The 18,535-nt window shown below is 45.6% G+C and overlaps 2 protein-coding genes across 3 annotated transcripts; one reads left to right on the forward strand and one right to left on the reverse strand.

Annotated features, from left to right (window-relative positions):
- The first annotated feature begins 10,283 nt into the window (after window positions 1-10,283).
- Window positions 10,284-11,508, forward strand: LOC113692782 (rhodanese-like domain-containing protein 10). The gene is made up of 2 exons (XM_027211337.2): window positions 10,284-10,881; window positions 11,145-11,508. The coding sequence occupies exons 1-2, from the start codon at window positions 10,415-10,417 to the stop codon at window positions 11,344-11,346; spliced, it is 669 nt and encodes a 222-aa protein (XP_027067138.1). The 5' UTR covers window positions 10,284-10,414; the 3' UTR covers window positions 11,347-11,508.
- Window positions 11,509-11,589: 81 nt separating this feature from the next.
- On the reverse strand, window positions 11,590-17,711 carry LOC113692780 (phosphoinositide phospholipase C 2). 2 transcript variants are annotated; one of them, XM_027211334.2, is made up of 9 exons: window positions 17,169-17,711; window positions 14,640-14,836; window positions 14,252-14,387; window positions 13,922-14,167; window positions 13,568-13,800; window positions 13,001-13,118; window positions 12,443-12,595; window positions 12,275-12,361; window positions 11,590-12,055 (listed from the first exon to the last, which is right to left on the reverse strand). In XM_027211334.2, exons 1-9 carry the CDS (start codon window positions 17,487-17,489, stop codon window positions 11,762-11,764), a joined length of 1,785 nt encoding a protein of 594 aa, XP_027067135.1. In that variant the 5' UTR covers window positions 17,490-17,711; the 3' UTR covers window positions 11,590-11,761. The 2 variants fall into 2 exon arrangements, with proteins under 2 accessions (XP_027067135.1, XP_027067134.1); XM_027211333.2 differs by having other exon boundaries at window positions 13,568-13,806.
- Window positions 17,712-18,535: the final 824 nt, after the last annotated feature.

The raw sequence follows: 18,535 nt of genomic DNA on the forward strand, positions 1-18,535 counted from the left end.
TTAGTTTTTATTTATAAATGTTTATATCATCATCAATTTTGTTATGATCCACTCTTTACCCCACCCTAAATTTCCAAAGGAATTTTGTAAATGCCTTCTAGCTAGTGAACTTTTAATTTAATACGCAAAGATAATATTTTAAATATACACACTGACATTTACTATCTCCTATATTTTCATAAACCTTTTGGCTTTAATCATATACTTACCAAAAATAAATAAAGAAATAACAACTAAAACCTCGTGCTAGGCACTTATTAGAATAATCAGTTATCGCCAACCTCAAATCATAACCATTTAAATGACAAAAGAAGGTAAGCTTTTATTGTCGTTTGTAAATTGTTTTAATTCCTGCTTATTTGTTGTTAACACAACCACATTATTTCCCCTAACAACACGTATTTTAATAAGAACAAGCAAAACATCACAATTTTTCAATTTTTAATCCGCAACTTTTTGAAATTCTTAGACATTTAAACTCTCATTTTACAATATTTTGTTAGTGAGTGCCCAGTCGACCTGTTAATTAGGGTCCAAATACAAATTTAATACAAAAATCAAAATTAAATTCCAGAAAGTGACCAAATCGAATACAAAAAGTGGGAATGATTGTGAAAGTTTGCGTTTAAATGACTGGCTTTGTATCTTAATTAAGTCCTCTAGAGCTCAAGTTTAAATTAGAAATCTATGACTTTTGACGGTAAATGTTCATAAATCCAAAACGAAGCAGTTGAAAAACATATGCTTTACATATAGACTTTGAAGAGGTAAATTCTGACTGGATGAGGTAGAATTTCCCGGAAGCGTGAATACCTCCTCCTTGAGTCTGGTCACTATGACGAGGTCACCTGCTCAGGTTATAGGGGGGGACTGAATCCCCCGATATAACTCCGAATCTTAAGTCAGTTCGGAAGTAAAGATAGTTGGATAGTGAATGAGGAGAGTATTGTTTTACCCGAAATTGGTCATCCCCCTTTTTAGTAGAAGGGTTGAGTATTTATAGGGGAAGGTTGCGTGGGAAGAACATCCATCACAGGTCCCTAGAGATCTGATTCGGTCAGTGCATCCGGTGGATTAGACCGGTCCCTATGAAAAGACATGATGGGACGTTGGTAAGGTTCAGGCGGCGTGTCAGGACAGCCTTCTGTCAGGTGTCAGAGGCTCCAAGAGTCACATCCAACCTTTGTGCTGGAGTCGGGTGTCCATAGATCACCTCGGCTATGAGATTGACCGAGGTGACCAAGGGGCGGGGAGTGACTCGATGGGCGGTGTTCGGAGCGGGAGACCCGGGGTGAGCCATCGGATTACCCGGGCCGAAATCACCTTCCTCACTAAGCCCCCCAAGCTTCGAGAAGGGCGAAGTCGTTGTTATCTGAAGTCGTACCTCCTCGAGGCTGATGAGCGTGTAAAACACGGACCTGGGAAAGGAGCGAGGAATGAATCAATCGTCAGGTGAACAGGATTTGCATTAATGAGGAGAGAGAACGGGTGCTGTAGGAAGTTCGAGGGGTGCCGACTCTTTGGTTTCCCTCTGCTGCCTATAAATAGGGGTTCTTTTTCACCGTTTTATTCTCTACTAAAAATCGAAAATCACTTCAGAGCTCTGTCTCCTCGTCGTTTCACTTCGGCAATCTTCTACAAATTATCCTCCACCACTTCTTCACTTCGCATTCCCTAGTAAGTACACTTCTTTTTTCTGCCCTTATGGCTAGAGTCGCTCATACCCACAAAGAAACAGTGAGACCCAACTTCACCGAGGCAGAGAGGCCTGACCCTTCCGAGGAAGGACATACAGTTGGCACAGGGGACGGAGGTGAGGAGGTGTCTCACCGAGCTGAAACTTTGGAGGAACAGGCCGACGAGATCGAGGTTGATCCCGAGGTCCTGTATAACGACGACCTCGGGAATGAGGTTCCTAAAGATGAAGGCGTGCAGGAGCCTTCCACTCCTCCTAATGTAGCAACGATGAACTATGGTCACATGCCAGCCTTCCGCAGTGCCATGTCGGAAGCTTCTGTGGCCGGGGTGATACGTAAATACCCCTGGAGAAGGGACTACAGCATATACGTACCTCAGCCGGACCAATCTGCCGCCCTGCCACCTAAAGGGAGGGTGGCAGTATACATGGATCAGCTGGAGGCCGGGCTCAGAATGCCCACCACAAGGTTTCTCCGGGATTGCCTGAGGTACTGGGGGGTGAGGATCACTCAACTCACCCCGAACACGATCCGGGTCCTAGTCGGCTTCCAATTGCTCTGCCGACATCAGAAGATCGAACCCACCGTCAACCTCTTCCGTCGTTGCTATTCACTTAAGAATAGCGGGAGTGAGAAGGGCTGGTTTTACTTCGGGAATAAGGTCCCGAAGTTGGTGTATGATGCGCCGAGCTCAATAAAGGAGTGGAAAAGGAACTTCATGTTCGTCCCGGCTGAGGACTTTCCTGGAGGATTCTGGTGGAGGCCTCCCACTTCGGTCAAAGAGACTTCCCCGGGGAAACTGGAAGAACGCAACTTCCACAAACTGACGGGGTCAGGCCTCAAAATCAACTGCTGGGACTTCCCTGAGAACGTGCTTGTGGAAGGAGGGCTCAGTCGAGCCCTAATCAGCCCGGATCACCCCGTCCTGATCTCCACTAGGCTTCATATACCCCGTACTTTTCCATTTTTCTTTTCTTGTTCCCTCTTCTTGAATTCTAACTGACTCTGCTTCACTCTTTGCAGTGACAAGACTTTCCGATCTCATTACTTCGGGAGAAGTCGAGGTGGCGAAGAGGCCATCAAAGAAGCGCAAGGACGCTGCCGAGACCTCTTCCAGGGCGGCCAAAAAGACCACGGCAACAGCGGGCACCCGTGAGCCCGCCGTGGTGATAATAGGCGAGGGTTCGCACACCTCGGGCACGGCTGGGAGGTCCAAGTCATCCATTCCAACAGGGATTCCTTCCCGTGGAGTGACCTTGGTTTCTCCACCTCGGGGAAGAGGCCGGGGTGCTACCATGGTTCAGGATCACCCCATTACGGGGAACTCATTGTTCAACCTCCATCATGTACCCTCTCTCACAGCAGGGGAAGACAAAAGGCACTCCGGGGCACAATTTTGTCCGGAGTGGGAGATTAATGTGAATGACCGCTGCAAGAATTCCCAGGTCGCGCACGAGCTCCTGGTGAATTCAGTCTTGCCGCGGGACAATACTTACACCAGGAAGCTCGATCCAGCCGAGCTGATGCAAGGAACAGCGGCCTCCTGGGCTGCCACTACGGCGTTCGTCGCCGAAATGTACCAACGCTTCGGGGACTTCATCAGCACCTACGAGTCACCCTCCGAGCTTCAGAAGAAAATTGCCGACCTGGAGGAGAAGTTGAAGGCCACCGAGCAGGAACGGGATAAAGCCGAGGCAGCAAGGGAGAATGCCGTGGTCGAGAACAACTCCCTGCTCACCGCGCTTGACGAGGAGAGGCAAAGAAGGGCTCAACAAGAGCAGTCAAGTCTGGAGGCCATAAACGCAGCCGGGGTCTCCGCCGTAGAGGCGTTCCGCAGGACCGAGTCCTTCGTTCGTGACCTCGGCGAGCTCTCAAGGCCGAGCTTCATGCTGGGTTACACGTCGGCCATCACCGAGGCGACACCCTTCCTCTCCTCTGAGCAGCTAGAGTCCTTTCAGAGCACCTCACACTACAACGAGGATGCCAAGGAGCTATGCGACCGCATAGCAGAGGGCATTCAGGCTGGGAAGGACCTGGCCGAGGTCCGTGCCGAATTCAACAAATGGCTCCTAGAATCTGAACTAGATGGGGATAGTGTCGAAGGGAGTCAAACCAGTAAAGAGGCTGAAGGAGGTCAGGCCGGCGAAGGGGCTAAGGCCCAGCCAGACGCCGAAGTGGGGGGTGAAATTGTAGGCCAGAGTGCTTAGGAGCGCCCATTTTTGTAATAGGTGGACTAATAGGTGTACCGAGGTCATGGATGACCTCGCTTTGTCAATTTCTTGTGCTCTGGAGCCGAGGTCACATATAACTTCGGCTTATTGTTCTTTCACTTCAATGCAATTGGCTTTTCTCACATGTTTTTGCTAATTGAGTTTGGTTTTCTCTTGTTTTTCTTCTTTTGGCTACTGTTTTGTCCCCTTATTTTTTACTTAAGATAAAGGAGAATAAGTGATAAATAACAACGGAATGAGATTCGACAATACGTACCCCTTCAAGGGAAATACATCTTAAGATTCTCAGCGTGCCAAGTCCGGGGCACTCGCGAACCATCTCGGTAAGCTAACTTACAATATCCATTTTGGCTGGACTCAACAACGCGGTAGGGTCCCTCCCATTTGGGGTTAAGTTTTTCCTGGGGTTCAGTTCGGCTAACTGAATTCTTCCGGAGTACGAGATCCCCCGGACTGAACCTTAAGTGTTTGACCCGAGCATTGTAATAGCTAGCTAGGATATTTTTATAGGTAGCAACCTTGGCTGCGGCTATATCGCGCTTCTCTTCGGCAAGGTCGAGGTCAATTCGCCGCTCCTCTTCGTTGATTTCTGCAGCATAGGCGGCCATCCGTGGATTGGGTGTAATAAACTCAGCCGGGACAACAGCTTCAGACCCATAAGTGAGGGAAAAAGGAGTTTCTTGGGTGGCCGACCTCGGTGTGGTTCGGTATGACCACAGCACACTAGGAAGCTCTTCCATCCATGACGACCCAACCCGGTGGAGCCTGGTCTTAAGGCCATGGAGGAGGGTTCGGTTGAAATTTTCGGCTTGTCCATTAGCTTGGGGGTGTCCGACCGAAGTGAAATGTTGTTTGATCCCGAGCTCTTCACACCAGGCCTTAAAAGGGTTGTCAGCGAACTGCCGGCCGTTATCCGAGATGATCACCCGAGGAAGGCCGAAGCGGCAAACCACGTTTTTCCAGAAGAATTTTTGGACAGCCACCCCGGTAATGCTTCTCAAGGGTTCTGCTTCTACCCATTTAGTGAAGTAGTCTACTGCTACCACCACGTAGGCATAACTACCTGGAGCCCTTGGGAAGGGGCCGATTATATCAGTTCCCCATTGCTCAAAGGGCCAGGGGGAGGTGATAGGAATCATTAAATTGGTCGACTGATGGTGTTCAGGAGCATGGTGCTGACAAGAGGGGCAACAAAGGACCATGACCTGGGCGTCCATCTTCATGGTGGGCCAGAAGTACCCGAGTAATAAAGCTTTTTTCACCAGCATCCTGAAACCGACATGAGCACTACAGAGTCCCTCGTGAATATCTTGAAGAATTCTGTTGCCTTCCTCCGGGGTGATGCACCGCAACCAGGGGCCGAGGTAGGACCTCTTGTACAAGAGGCCTTGCCGAAGAGTGTACCGAGCTGCTTTACGTTGAATCTTACGTGCCTCAGCTCGGTCTTCGGGGAGTTCATCTCGGCCGAGGAATCGAACTAGTGGCCCCATCCATGTGTCTCCGGGATAAATGGGGTACACTTCTCCTCCTTCGTACCCTGGCTCGGCTAAGACTTCGACGAGAACAGTCTTGTTCAGGTCGGCAAAAGAGGTCGAAGCAAGCCGGGAGAGAGCATCGGCTCTCCTGTTTTGCGATCGCGGGATTCTCTGGATTTCGAAAGACTCGAAGTGAGCCACCAGCTGAAGGACTTTGGAGAGGTAACGTTGCATTACCTCCTCCTTGGCCTCGTATTCGCCTAGTATTTGGTACACGACGAGCTGGGAATCACTGTAGACTAGAATGTGCGCGGCTCCAAGCTTACGGGCGAGCTGCAGTCCGGCTATAACCGCTTCGTACTCAGCCTCATTATTAGAGGCAGCGAGGTCAAATCTTAGAGCGTATGAGCACACATCTCCTTGGGGATCTTCGAGGAGCAGCCCGGCTCCACTTTCCCCACTATTGGACGAGCCGTCCACATGTAAGATCCAGCGCTGAGCCTGGGTAGTAGCCGGGGTGGGAACCTGTACCTGGTCAAAAGTGAGCTCGGCAAGGAAGTCTGCGAGGGCCTGAGCCTTAATCGCCTTGCGCGGTTCATAGGATAAGTCGTATTCCCCCAGCTCGATGGCCCACTTGGTGAGGCGCCCAGAGGCCTCCGGTCGTGACAAGACCTGCCGGAGTGGCTGGTCTGTCCTCAAGCAGACGTGGTGAGCCAAGAAGTAGGGCTTGAGCCTTCGAGCTGCGTGAATCAAGGCTAGCACGAGCTTCTCCGCTTGAGTATATCTGATTTCCGGACCTCGGAGAACTCGGCTGACATAATACACAGGTGTTTGGACACCTTCCTCCCTTATGAGCACGGCACTCACCGCTTCGGCGGCGGCGGACAGGTACAAGAACAACTTGTCCCCGGAACGAGGTGAGGTGAGTGTTGGGAGGCGGCAGAGGTATTCCTTTAACTGCTCAAATGCCTTCTGACACTCCTCAGTCCAGGAGAAGTTAGTGGCCTTTTTGAGAACTTTAAAAAATGGTAGGGCCTTAGATGCGGACTGCGATAGGAACCGGTTCAGGGCGGCCAACCGACCAGTGAGCCTCTGCACATCGCGGACGCACCGAGGTGGGGACATTTCTTGAATTGCCTTCACCTTGTCTGGATTTGCTTCAATCCCTCGTCGGGAAACAAGATAGCCCAGGAACTTTCCCGAAGTGACCCCCAGGACACACTTCTTGGGATTCAACTTCATCCGCGTCTTTCGAAAGACTTCCAGAACTTCTTTCAGGTCGGCCAGAAAGGTGGTGGTGGTACGGCTTTTGAGGAGGATATCATCTACGTAGGCCTCGACAGTTCGGCCGATCTGAACTTGAAAAGCCTGGTTTACCAAGCGTTGATACGTGGCCCCGGCGTTCTTTAGTCCGAAAGGCATTGTGGTGTAACAGTAGGTGCCTCGATCGGTGTAGAAGGCGGTCTTCTCCTGATCCTCCGGGCTCATTCCGATCTGATGGTACCCCTTAAAGGCGTCGAAAAAGCAAAGGACCTCGTAGCCCATTGCTGAGTCTACCAAGGTGTCCACCTTGGGTAGTGGGTAGCAGTCCTTGGGACAGGCTTTGTTGAGGTCAGTGAAATCAACGCACATTCTCCAAGCCCCGGTATCCTTCTTTACCATGACCGGGTTGGACAGCCAGGTCGAATACTGAACCTCCCGGATGATTTTGGCCGGGAGAAGCTTGTCCACTTCTTCTCCTACAGCTCGGCTACGCTCGGGGCCGAGGTGCCTTCTTTTTTGTTTGACCGGGCGGATCTGGGGGTCGACGTTCAACTCATGTATCATGAGGTGATGTGGGACCCTCTGGACCTCCTCTGAGTTCCAGGCAAAGGTGTCCCGGTAATCTCTGAGAAGATCCAACATCCCCTTCTTGACGAGCCTGGGTAATCGGGTACCAACTCGCACCGTCTGATCGGGCTTCGTGGGGTCCAGAGGGAACTCTTCCACTTCATCCCCAGTCTCTAGCCTCGGTGCCTTCTCAGCCCGCCGAGGATCAATGCTGTCAATCGAGAGGATATTTGACCTTCTTTCGGCCCTCACTTCGGAGGTTGAGGGAGAGGCGGCCTGTAGAGTGGCGAGGTAGCATTCTCGGGCGGCACTGACATCGCTGCTTACCTCGGCCACCCCAGCAGGAGTGGGAAACTTGAAGCTCAAGTGGTAGGTGGAATACACTGCGCGCAGAGCATGTAGTGTAGGTCGACCTAGGAGCAGATTGTAGGGCGAGTCGGCTTTGACTATTACGAAGTTAACGGGGACGGTCCTGCAGCGGGGGTGGCGTCCCACAGTCACAGTCAGAGTCACCATCCCTTCGGGGTGCACGATGTGTCCCCCGAACCCCACAAGAGGGGTTCTTACCGGGGTCATGCTCCCCCTGGCCAGCTTGAGGCTCTCAAAGGTGCGCAGGTACATGACGTCCATTGAACTCCCCGGGTCAATGTAGACCTTTTTTACAATGTAATTGTTGGTGAGGATTTCAATCACCAAGGCCTCATGACTACTAGAGGCAGTTGGCACGGGGTCGCTGGGCCCATAGGTGATTACCTCGGCCAGGCGAGAGCTCGACTCGGCCTGTTCCGGATTAGCTTGCCTGTAGGTCCTCTTCCGGGAGTTTTGACTATCTCCCCCCGTCGGACCCCCGGCGATAGTGTTGATCACCCCGGCAATATTCGGTCCGTAACCCAACCCCTGGCCTGATGATCCGTCTGGAGGAGGCCTTTTGGTTTCCCTAGGGTCCTCAGGAGGTCGGCAACTGCTGCGTGAAGTCCGCCGTTCATCTCGGCGATGGTCATTTCGTCCATCACGGCGGTTGTCCCGGCGTTGATCACCTCGGCGGATGAACTGCTTTAAGTTACCTTGTCTGATCAGGCTCTCGATCTCCCTCTTTAGATCGTTACAATCCTCAGTCTCATGCCCGATGTCCCGGTGATACAAGCAGTAGAGGTTCGAGTTCCTCTTGTCTCGGCTACCGTTCATCTTGGGGGGTGCTTTCCCGAGGTTGTGTTGTTCCATTACGGATAGCACCTGAGATCGGGAGGTATTTAGTGGAGTTAGCTCAGACTCAGGGATGGGGGCTTTCCCTTTAGAAATTCTATCGAACACGCTACGGCGATCTCGGCCGGGACTTTGGAAACCACCTCCTGCCTTTGCGTCACTTCGACCGAGGTCCTTCCCTTTTCGGGCATCAGCTCTCGGGCGAGCAGCTTGGACCTCTTTCTTCATACGGTTGAGGTCTTCGGCTTGTATGCCCTTCTCGACCTTGGACCACAACTCGTAGAGGGTGTGGGGGTACTTTTTATGAATTCCCGTGTTGAATACCCCGGGCACGAGTCCATGGGTAAAAGCAGCTATGGTAACCTGCTCATTGGGGTCGGGTATTTGTACACTTTCCTCATTGAACCTCTGGACGTATGACCGGAGTGACTCCCCCGGGTTCTGTTGCATACTCAGCAGGTAAGCCGAGGTCCTAGTTGTAGGTCGAGAGGAGATAAACCGGTGAAGAAATCTCTCCACTAATTCTCCCAGGGTCGAAATGCTCCTAGGTTCCAAACTTACGAACCATTTTCGGGCTGTGCCCTGGAGGAATACGGGAAAAGCCCGGCAGATGACGGGGTCAGGAATGCAATACAGACGAAAAGCGGAGATGAAGGCGTGGATGTGATCCTCAGGATCGCCTCGGCCATCATAAGATTGTATTGATGGAAGTTTGAAATTTGGAGGAAGTCTTTCCTCATTGATATCGTCAGTGACGGGTGGGGCTCTCATGTAATCCACCCCAGGTCTTCCCAAAGGCCGAGGCTCTTTCTCGGGTCGTCTCCCTAGGAGCCCTCGAGAAAAGGCCTTAGTAATAGAGGCTACCTTAGAGGTGGCCTTAGAGAAAGCCCGTTTCGACGCACTTCGGCTCAGGCGCCTTCCATCTGACTCCTCTTCGGATGAATCTTCAGGAGACCCATCCAACTTCCTCTTGGAGGATTCGGCCTTTTGTTTGCCTTGCCTCTTGAGGTATCTTCCCAACTCCTCAAAAATGTTGGGGTTCTCATTTACGAACTTGGCCATACGAGTTATGGCTTCTTCGTTCGGGGGCGGAGCCCTCGGGGGCTCCTGCCCTTCAGAAATATTCTCCGGTTGAGCTGCATTGCTTTGCTCAGCCTCTATAGTGAGAGCTTTTCTGCTCTTAGAACGCGCAGGCTTCATTTTCTACTGTCTTTGCGTTCTCACAGACGGCGCCAATTGAAGAGGTAAATTCTGACTGGATGAGGTAGAATTTCCCGGAAGCGTGAATACCTCCTCCTTGAGTCTGGTCACTATGACGAGGTCACCTGCTCAGGTTATAGGGGGGGACTGAATCCCCCGATATAACTCCGAAGCTTAAGTCAGTTCGGAAGTAAAGATAGTTGGATAGTGAATGAGGAGAGTATTGTTTTACCCGAAATTGGTCATCCCCCTTTTTAGTAGAAGGGTTGAGTATTTATAGGGGAAGATTGCGTGGGAAGAACATCCATCACAGGTCCCTAGAGATCTGATTCGGTCAGTGCATCCGGTGGATTAGACCGGTCCCTATGAAAAGACATGATGGGACGTTGGTAAGGTTCAGGCGGCGTGTCAGGACAGCCTTCTGTCAGGTGTCAGAGGCTCCAGGAGTCATATCCAACCTTTGTGCTGGAGTCGGGTGTCCATAGATCACCTCGGCTATGAGATTGACCGAGGTGACCAAGGGACGGGGAGTGACTCGATGGGCGGTGTTCGGAGCGGGAGACCCGGGGTGAGCCATCGGATTACCCGGGCCGAAATCACCTTCCTCAGACTTCATAAGTGAAAACAGCAAGGGAGAAAGACAAAATATGTAGGACTTGGGGGCGGGCTCCAGCCTCCAGGTCCATCCTTGCGAGGGGACCAATTAATCATTCAGGATAACCTTCCAGAAATTCCAAAACGAGTAAAACTGCTCTGGTTCAAGATAAGAGGGCTGGGAATGGCAATTCAACTGACCCTGCAGCTCCAGGGTTCCTCTCTGAAGTGCGAGCATGACAAAGAGCCCAAGTTACCAGTCTTCGCCAACTCTCGACGTTTGAAAAGAATTAGAGTGAATGCAGTTTCCGGGAAGGCTCTGCAGCTGATACAGTCAGGCGAAGTGCGTCCCATATTGCCAAAAGATGCTGCCGCGGTCATAGAGTCCCAAGGCTATGCATTGCTGGACGTTAGGCCGGAGTGGGAGAGACAGAAGGCACGCGTTGCAGGGTCAGTTCATGTGCCGTTGTTTGTCAAGGACATGGACAACAGCCCCATAACTCTCCTCAAGAAGTGGGTACATTTTGGCTACATCGGACTCTGGACCGGCCAAGACTTGACCATGATTAATCCCGACTTTGTCAAGCAAGTGGAGAGAGAACTTCCCGATAAGGATGCCAAGATTATCTTAGCGTGCGGAGAAGGTCTAAGGTAGTAAGTGGCATTTTGTACACTGGCAACTGTTCATACAGCGTGTAGGTAGACCAACAGCATATCGATTTTCAGTTGTCAATGTTTCTAATCATCTGGGATTTCGTTAGATAATTGTCTAGAGTAAAACTAGCTGGAAATTAAGGCCATCATTATTCATTGTGGATGTGAAATAGTATATACAGTATATATATATATATATTCGTAATAGGAAAAGCGAAATTGACATATTACCGAGTACTGATTCAAATTTGCACCATCAGGTCTATGATGGCCGCTTCAAGATTACATGGAGAAGGATACAAGAACTTGGCATGGTTGGCGGGGGGATTTAGTCGTACCGCAGATAATGATTTCTCGGCAGTTGAAGGAACTGAGAAGCTGCAATTTGCTACGATAGGGGGTGTCTCGTACTACTTTCTTAAATTACTTATTCTATTACAAGCTGTGGGAAAAGAAAGTTAATCCAGCAGGCTTCAAATCCTTGTCTGTAATTCTATTTTTTTTTTTTTTTTGGCTCATTGAGTGATGACATTGTAGCTAGCTCAAACTGCAGTCCCTTTAACCTTCTTTTGTCAATTACTCCATGACTGGAGCTTAAATGGAATATGCTCGGGGTTTTACCAATTGGTCAGTACAGAGTGGAGCAACCAATAGATGATTTGCACATGAAAAAGACTAATTTTTTACATGATCGAGAGTATGGGGTATCAGAAGGTGGAAAGGCAGCTTTCTTATGAATTAATAGATGTGAACCAAAGTTCACTGCAAAAAAAGAGACACAAGTCCCTATATACAGTGCCTGCACCGAGGATCAGGTCCCCCTTATTCAGCTTAATTATAAGTGGCTTCTGAACGAAATTTTTTCAGATGTTTGATTTCACAGAAAATCAAAGCGCATGAGCAATTTCACGGATTTGTATTTTTCTCCCTTCTGATTGTAAAGAGGTACACCACGGATTCCTTCTCTCAACTCTGAAACAGGAAGACAGGTTTGGCCTCCAAAATCATCCTTCTCTGACATATCATACTCGTGAACTTCAATCCGGAGCAATGCAAGTTCTGGAACCCTCAACTGGAACTCAAACTCTTCTTCCCATGTCGGAACCCAGTTGTCTTCCACTATCTTGGTCTTCTTAACAGCTGAATCATCAGAAACTCCAGCGATTCCAACCTACAAATGGAGAATGCGGTAGCACCAAAGCACTTAGCATGGGACATGAACATTTTATTTTTTTGGGCGGGTGGGGACATGATTTTTTCTTTGTTGTTAGTTTTTTGCCGGTCATCAAAAAGCAGCATGAATACGGTCATTTGTATTTTCAAGTATCTGGGGAAGAATTATGGTCAAATGATAAGAGGAATTTTTTGCTGAAAACCAGGGTCTGGTTACCTTCACATAAAAGTCAGGCGGAGAATACATGTCGAAATGTGTGTGATGGAAGTCCAAATTCCATCCATCACCCATATAAACTTTAACCTGATATATAACCAATGTGAATCTTAGAAAAGCTTACAAATCATGAGATATAGCTTGAGACCACTTATGGCAGACATGTACCTTTAAAGTCTTCTTCACAGGCAAAGCCCTTTTAGGATCAAATACCTCACTGTGCGGACCAATCTGCAGTAGAATATCTGGTTTTTTCACATAGCCACACCCACCATTTGCTCTGAACAATCCTTGCATCAGCCAAAGGTACCTGCCATATCCCTGGCATAGATACAATATTGGCAGTTGGAAAACGGAAAACATACACGAGAATTTGTGGCAGTGCACATATGTCGAGTCCAGAAACAACTAAAAGAGTTCACACTGCAGTGCACACTGTTCCTTCAATTTGTTTCGGGTGTTACATCTCGAACCCTACCACACGAAGTTATATCCTGTATCTACAAACTCCCAACTCGATAGAAACAAAGAAGAATGAAGGCTTATTTGACTGAAATCCAGAAATACGTATGTTTTCAGTCACTAGCCTCACAAGATACGATTTGCTGCGGGTGCATAAAAAATCATGCTAAGCATGAGCTCGTGTTTCTGCCTAGAGGCATGGATGGACCACCCAAATAACTGAACGTCTAAACTGTTAGGTGATAACAAAAATTGTCAAGGAACCTGCATATTGAGCGCGACCATTTGAGCTCCATGTGTCCAACCGATTAGGGGATTGTAATTTGAGGAGTCAAGCCGCATAGCTTTTGGAAATATTCTCAGCAAGTTTCTCTGAGTGAACCTATAAGAAAGCAATCACCAAATCAAATGCTTTTGTCATACATGAATCCCTATCTCCTCTGCACCAGATGCTGTGCGTATTGTGACAAAGTTAACCAGTCAAATGTACATTATCTTTGAGTGGCTAATTTTATATCCCGCAGTATTGAGATGGCATTTCGTAACTACAGAACACGAATGAACTTGATGGCGGAATTCATAAGTAAACTTGTGAGGATAACAAGCTCAAAAATCAGTACATCGTATACATTTTTGCCAAATTCAACTTTATTTTCATACCTATGATGACTTTAAGAATAAAAAAGCTTTCTAACATGAGAAGCTGAACCATGAGAAGGTTAAAACGGTTTACAAAAACTTTTGTGATGAGTAGTTACAATGCTGGTCTAATGGTATTCTCAGCCCGGAACACCAAAACATAGTCACATCCTAGGGTAACAAATTCCATACCTGACAATATCTCCTCCATGAGATAACACGGCTTTTTCAAACTTTTCTTCACTCAAGCTGATACGTGTAACATTGTTAGGATCTATCTTCAACCAGTCTTTGATCCCACCTTTTCTCTTTCGTGCATGGATTGCAATTAGATTCTTGTACTTTGGTGCTGCATTTTGCTGGAGTTCTTGAATATCTTCACGAGCATCTTCCTCATCTAGAAATTCTCCATCATCTGGTTCGTTCTGCAGCTAAAAACATTGAATGTTCCTAGACCAGCAACTGATAATTTTTGGTGTACCAAAAGAACGAGATTTTGCCGCATGGATGTTTAAGGTAATGCAAGATAAATAACATCTGATCTACCTCATTGTGGATTTTTAAGTGATCTGCAATATCTGAGACTTCATTTCCCCAGGCTGCTTCCTCTGACAAATTTTTTGCCTTGCGAGAGTGGTCATCCCTCTCCTTTATGCTCTTAGTTTCAAGATACTCCTTTGGGGGCTTCGTTGAAATGATAATTTTTCTCTTCAGGGACTCTGGAGAGGGGAATTCCGAGGAGCACTCGGACTCCGAGGAGAAGAGCACATCTCCAAATGTGTGGGTGACCATCTACAATTGAACCTAAAATTGGTTACAAAAAGACCAAAACACGAGAGCATCAACCAAGTAATTAGGGGGAAGACTCGTACCCACCTCTGCTACTTTAGCTTGAAGATCTGGAGTGAGATGGTCCTCTAGAGTTAAAATTACTGGATACTCAGACGCAACAAAAGCATGCTTCCTTATCGAACTTAAACACTTGATAAGATCCACTGGTGTTGTTAGCGTCCTGCATATTGCAAGCATTTGCGGTAACGTAACATGATTAGAACTCCTTGAACAAGCACTCCCCCATGAAAGCGAGAGCAATTAAAGGAAAATTGTTCATGAGGATAGAACTGGATTTAAGGGTGAATCGAATCAGCTTTAAATGTTGCAAAGGTTACAGAAGATCCTGACTATGTTTCCTAGATTAACATATTGTTTCCCCATCAGTTTGGATCATGCTGAGCAAGCAAGAGAAGTTCGCAGTGGTTCATACCTCCCATGATAGATGTCCACATTGTCTTTAGTGGAATTCGGCCACATATCTAATTCAATAACTCTTACGCCTTTCTCCAGCGCTTTTATAATCGGGACATCACTGCAATCGCTACTGATTTGGTTTCCCGTCAGGTAGGAATTGTGACTCGTATACACGAAATAATGCGACAGCGGAGCAGTCATGTCCTGGTGCACCTGGGGTGAAAGGGAGTTAAAACAAAGAAATCATTTTCTTGCAGACACTGAATAATAAGCTCTCATCATATAAGAGTAAGAGTTTTGCTGTAGTAGCTCTTTATTAATGGATACCAAGGCAAGGACTATCGAAAAAGAAGAATGCATGCAGATGGGTTGAATACAAAATGGACCGTAGCTTCTTTTCAGATTTCAGAGGACATCTTCGAATTACGAATTCATGCTCTGTCTTTCGTACGATTGTGTGACCTGATGCTGGAATCGGCATTCCAATTCGCATTCTCAGAGCGTTGAGTAATAGTATCAAATTTGCATTTGCCAAATTGTTAAGAACGGCTGAAGAATGAGGAGAGCTAGATCATAGATCATTCGGTACGGTCAGTTGGACTCGGCCAGTTACGATACCAACAGTTTTTTTTTTATTTTAATGTTTTAAATCATAACAAATTTTGCAATAGTTTTTTTATTTTTCTTTTTGATTCAAGTGAATACTTTTTTTTTTTTGTTAATTTTTTCTTTTTGATTCAAGCAATAGGAAAAAACGATGGTCTGTAAAACAAATCAGGGCTAGAATTTTTGGTAAAATTGATCTAGAGCCGAATATCGGCCAAGGAGGAGGAACATAGAGCGCAGCAAAGCCTTCTTTTTCATTTTTTTTTGGGTTGGTCCACATAATGTATGCAGAAACTAAAAATTATGGGATAACAGAGCGATCCTACTGCAATGGGTCCAATTGTCCAACAAATTATCCAAAAACTGCAGACACCATCAAACAACATTATATGCGTTTGAACCAAAGGTTAATTGTTTTTGGGTAAAAAACAAAAAAAAAATCCTATGGTAAATCTAATATACAGAAAAGCCCTCTGTAGTTTCAAAATGTACGACACGAGACCTCATACTTTGAACTAAATTGTAAATGTGACGGAATCCGTTATACTTAACGGAAATAGACGAAATGGCAAAAATGACCTAATATAATTAAGCAAAAGACAGCTCAATAAAATCATTTATTTTATTCTCTAAAGAAATAATATTGAGGATTAAGGGGTTGAACAAGTATATATTTGTTAAAAATTAAGTATAAAATTTTTTTAAGTTCCAATAAGTTATTTCCGTTAAATTTAACGGATTCCGTCATATTTATAATTTAATTTAAAATATGAGATATCGTGTTTTATGTTTTGAAATCACAGGAGGTTTTTCTGTATAATAGATTCACCACAGAGGATTTTTTTTTTGTTTTTTACCCTTTGTTTTCTCAAAACAATTGTCGGTGGACAGTGAAGTAGTAAAGTTATATGAGACAATATTCAGAAAAAATATATATATAAAGTTATAAGAGACTTATAAATCTATAAAGTAACCAAGTTTCAGAACAATCGTTGTTGATCCCACATTGTTTTCTTTTTCTAATTTAACTAATTAACGTTGTGAATCCTCTTGTCGGTTGAGTGTTCTTGAATACCACTTTATGGAAAATCCTATGCGTATGACTCAAGCTTCTTTTTTCTTTTCCTTTTTTTTAACTCACATGCTTAATCCAATCTGCAAGCCATAGGGAGCAATGGTCCAACTGCATTCTGGAAAAAGCGAAATTAAGTAACCAACCAAAATACGAGAGCCTAACAGTTAATAAAGAACCAACTCCCAATAGAGGAGCTGACCACCACTGTATATAGTAGAGTGGGAGTTCAAAGGTTCAAACCTTGTATTCCATCAATGTGTTTCAATATGAGGAGTGTTCTAAATTCATGCGGATGAGTGGTATACCCGTCTAATTAGACAGTGGTTAAGTTTCCGTCAGATTCCTCCGACTCAATTGGCCCACTCCCTAGAGTCGTTTTCCTTAAAGTAAGTTCCCCCTCTTAGGAGTAGGAGTAAATTAGACTAGGTTAGATGTACCGCCGGTGAAAAAAAAAAAAACAGTTAATGAAGAACCCTCAGACACACAAGGAAGATTGGAATTCTACTTTTGACAGGTCCTGGAATCCGTCAGCCAGTAGCGGAAAGGAGACACTGCACAGCCTGACTCGCTCCGATTCTTTTTTTTCTTTCCCGCCTTCCCATCCAACCAAACCCTCCCCATGATTCATTATATCATTATACCAGCTAATGGGTTTCTGCAGGCCGATTACAGTGCGTAGCAGATAATTAATGGATACGTTAGATTTCATTTGGTGATTATAATTGTAGAGAACAAAACAGCTACAGCCAGCAGATATATATGCAGCACGTAAAACTACAACGATCATTTTCCTGATGAGCTACTAGACAAAGCAGAAGGTGGTATAGGTAGGAAGGAAGTCAGTCATTCATGGTATACACTGACCTTATTGGAGGAGATGAGAGGGTAATTAGCATCACTGAAGAGGTACCGAAAGAAGGCTTCCAGGTTGAGAACTTTGCGGTGGAAGACGTGGAGATGTTTGAGGTCTTTGATGATGGATTCCATTGCAGATTCTGCTTCTTCCATGGTGACCGTCTCTTCACCCTGGACCTCCTTCAAGAACTTGTGCAGGTGATCAACCGTCATCAGACCATTTTCTGAGTAACTCCCAAACAAAGCTTTGATCTCATCAGGCGCTTCAGCTTCTCTGAACTTGAATCTCCTTCGGAAGCAGCAACATACCTTGTAAGCTTGCTTTGACATCTCTTCCTAGATGGTCTCGCGCGGTAACTTCCTTCCAAATGATTGCGCGATCGAGAAAACCTGGACCTGAAGGCGTATGTATGTGATTAATGGTATCTTTTTGACGACGGGCAGGTTAGACTATTTAATTATTTATACGAGCATAGCTAAGCTAACTGAGCTCTCTCTCTCTCTCTCTCTCTCTCTCTCTCAGAGTCTCATCCTGAAGTGGAACGCTGAAACTGGTGAGGCTAATTAAATAATAATACTCGACACCATCATCAATACCACATGTAGGGTGGAAGTATGGGAAGCAGCATTGACCAAGGCAAGGATTATGTAAGTAAATCCTAGGTCAAACTCTGAATTAGTTTTTTTTTTTTTTTTTGAAGACAAGTCCGAGTTAGTTAATTAATTTAGGGTTAATTACATTTACTTCCCCTGAGGTTTGATCATATTATCAATTAATCCCTGTAATTTATCTAAATAACGATTTCACCCTTTGAATGATCAAATATTTAACAAAAACCCCCTTAATGCCGAAAATGCCCTTTTTGAGACCATATTGCATTAAAAAAGAACATATTTTTATTTATTAACCTTCAAGTAATCCAAAAAAATAGAAAAAAAATTTTACTTATTATTTTATAAAAATTATATCTTTGCTTCCATAAATAGTTTTGAATCAATAATTATTTTAAATCTTAAAAATTAGATAAATTGAACGAAAAATAAAAAAGAAGCAATTATTTTAAATCCTCAAGTATGGTTCGAATTTATGGTTCAAAACATGTTGCGGAGAGCACAAGGCATGTTTTCCTCATTTTGAACCATACTTTAGGAATTAAAATAATTTCTTCTTTTTTTATTTTTCTTTCAATTTATCTAATTTTTAATATTTATTTTTAAGATTTAAAATAATTATTGATTCAAAACTATTTATGGAAGCAAATATATGGTTTTTATAAAATAATATGCAAAAACTTTTTTCTATTTTTTTGGATTGCTTCAGGATTAATAAAATAAAAATATATTTTTTTTAATGCAACATGGCCTCAATAAGGGCA

The sequence above is a fragment of the Coffea arabica genome, chromosome 6c, assembly GCF_036785885.1.
Source record: "Coffea arabica cultivar ET-39 chromosome 6c, Coffea Arabica ET-39 HiFi, whole genome shotgun sequence".
In the NCBI taxonomy this organism is placed as follows: Eukaryota; Viridiplantae; Streptophyta; class Magnoliopsida; order Gentianales; family Rubiaceae; genus Coffea; species Coffea arabica.

Excerpts from the sequence above, each read along its gene's own strand:
- LOC113692782 (XM_027211337.2), top strand. The coding sequence starts at position 10,415 with ATGGCAATTCAACTGACCCTGCAGCTCCAGGGTTCCTCTCTGAAGTGC. Across the intron at positions 10,882-11,144 it reads GCGTGCGGAGAAGGTCTAAG|GTCTATGATGGCCGCTTCAA; the intron begins GTAGTAAGTGGC and ends TTGCACCATCAG.
- LOC113692780 (XM_027211333.2), bottom strand. The coding sequence starts at position 17,489 with ATGTCAAAGCAAGCTTACAAGGTATGTTGCTGCTTCCGAAGGAGATTC. Across the intron at positions 14,388-14,639 it reads GTGGACATCTATCATGGGAG|GACGCTAACAACACCAGTGG; the intron begins GTATGAACCACT and ends TGCAATATGCAG. Across the intron at positions 12,056-12,274 it reads CGCCTGACTTTTATGTGAAG|GTTGGAATCGCTGGAGTTTC; the intron begins GTAACCAGACCC and ends CTCCATTTGTAG.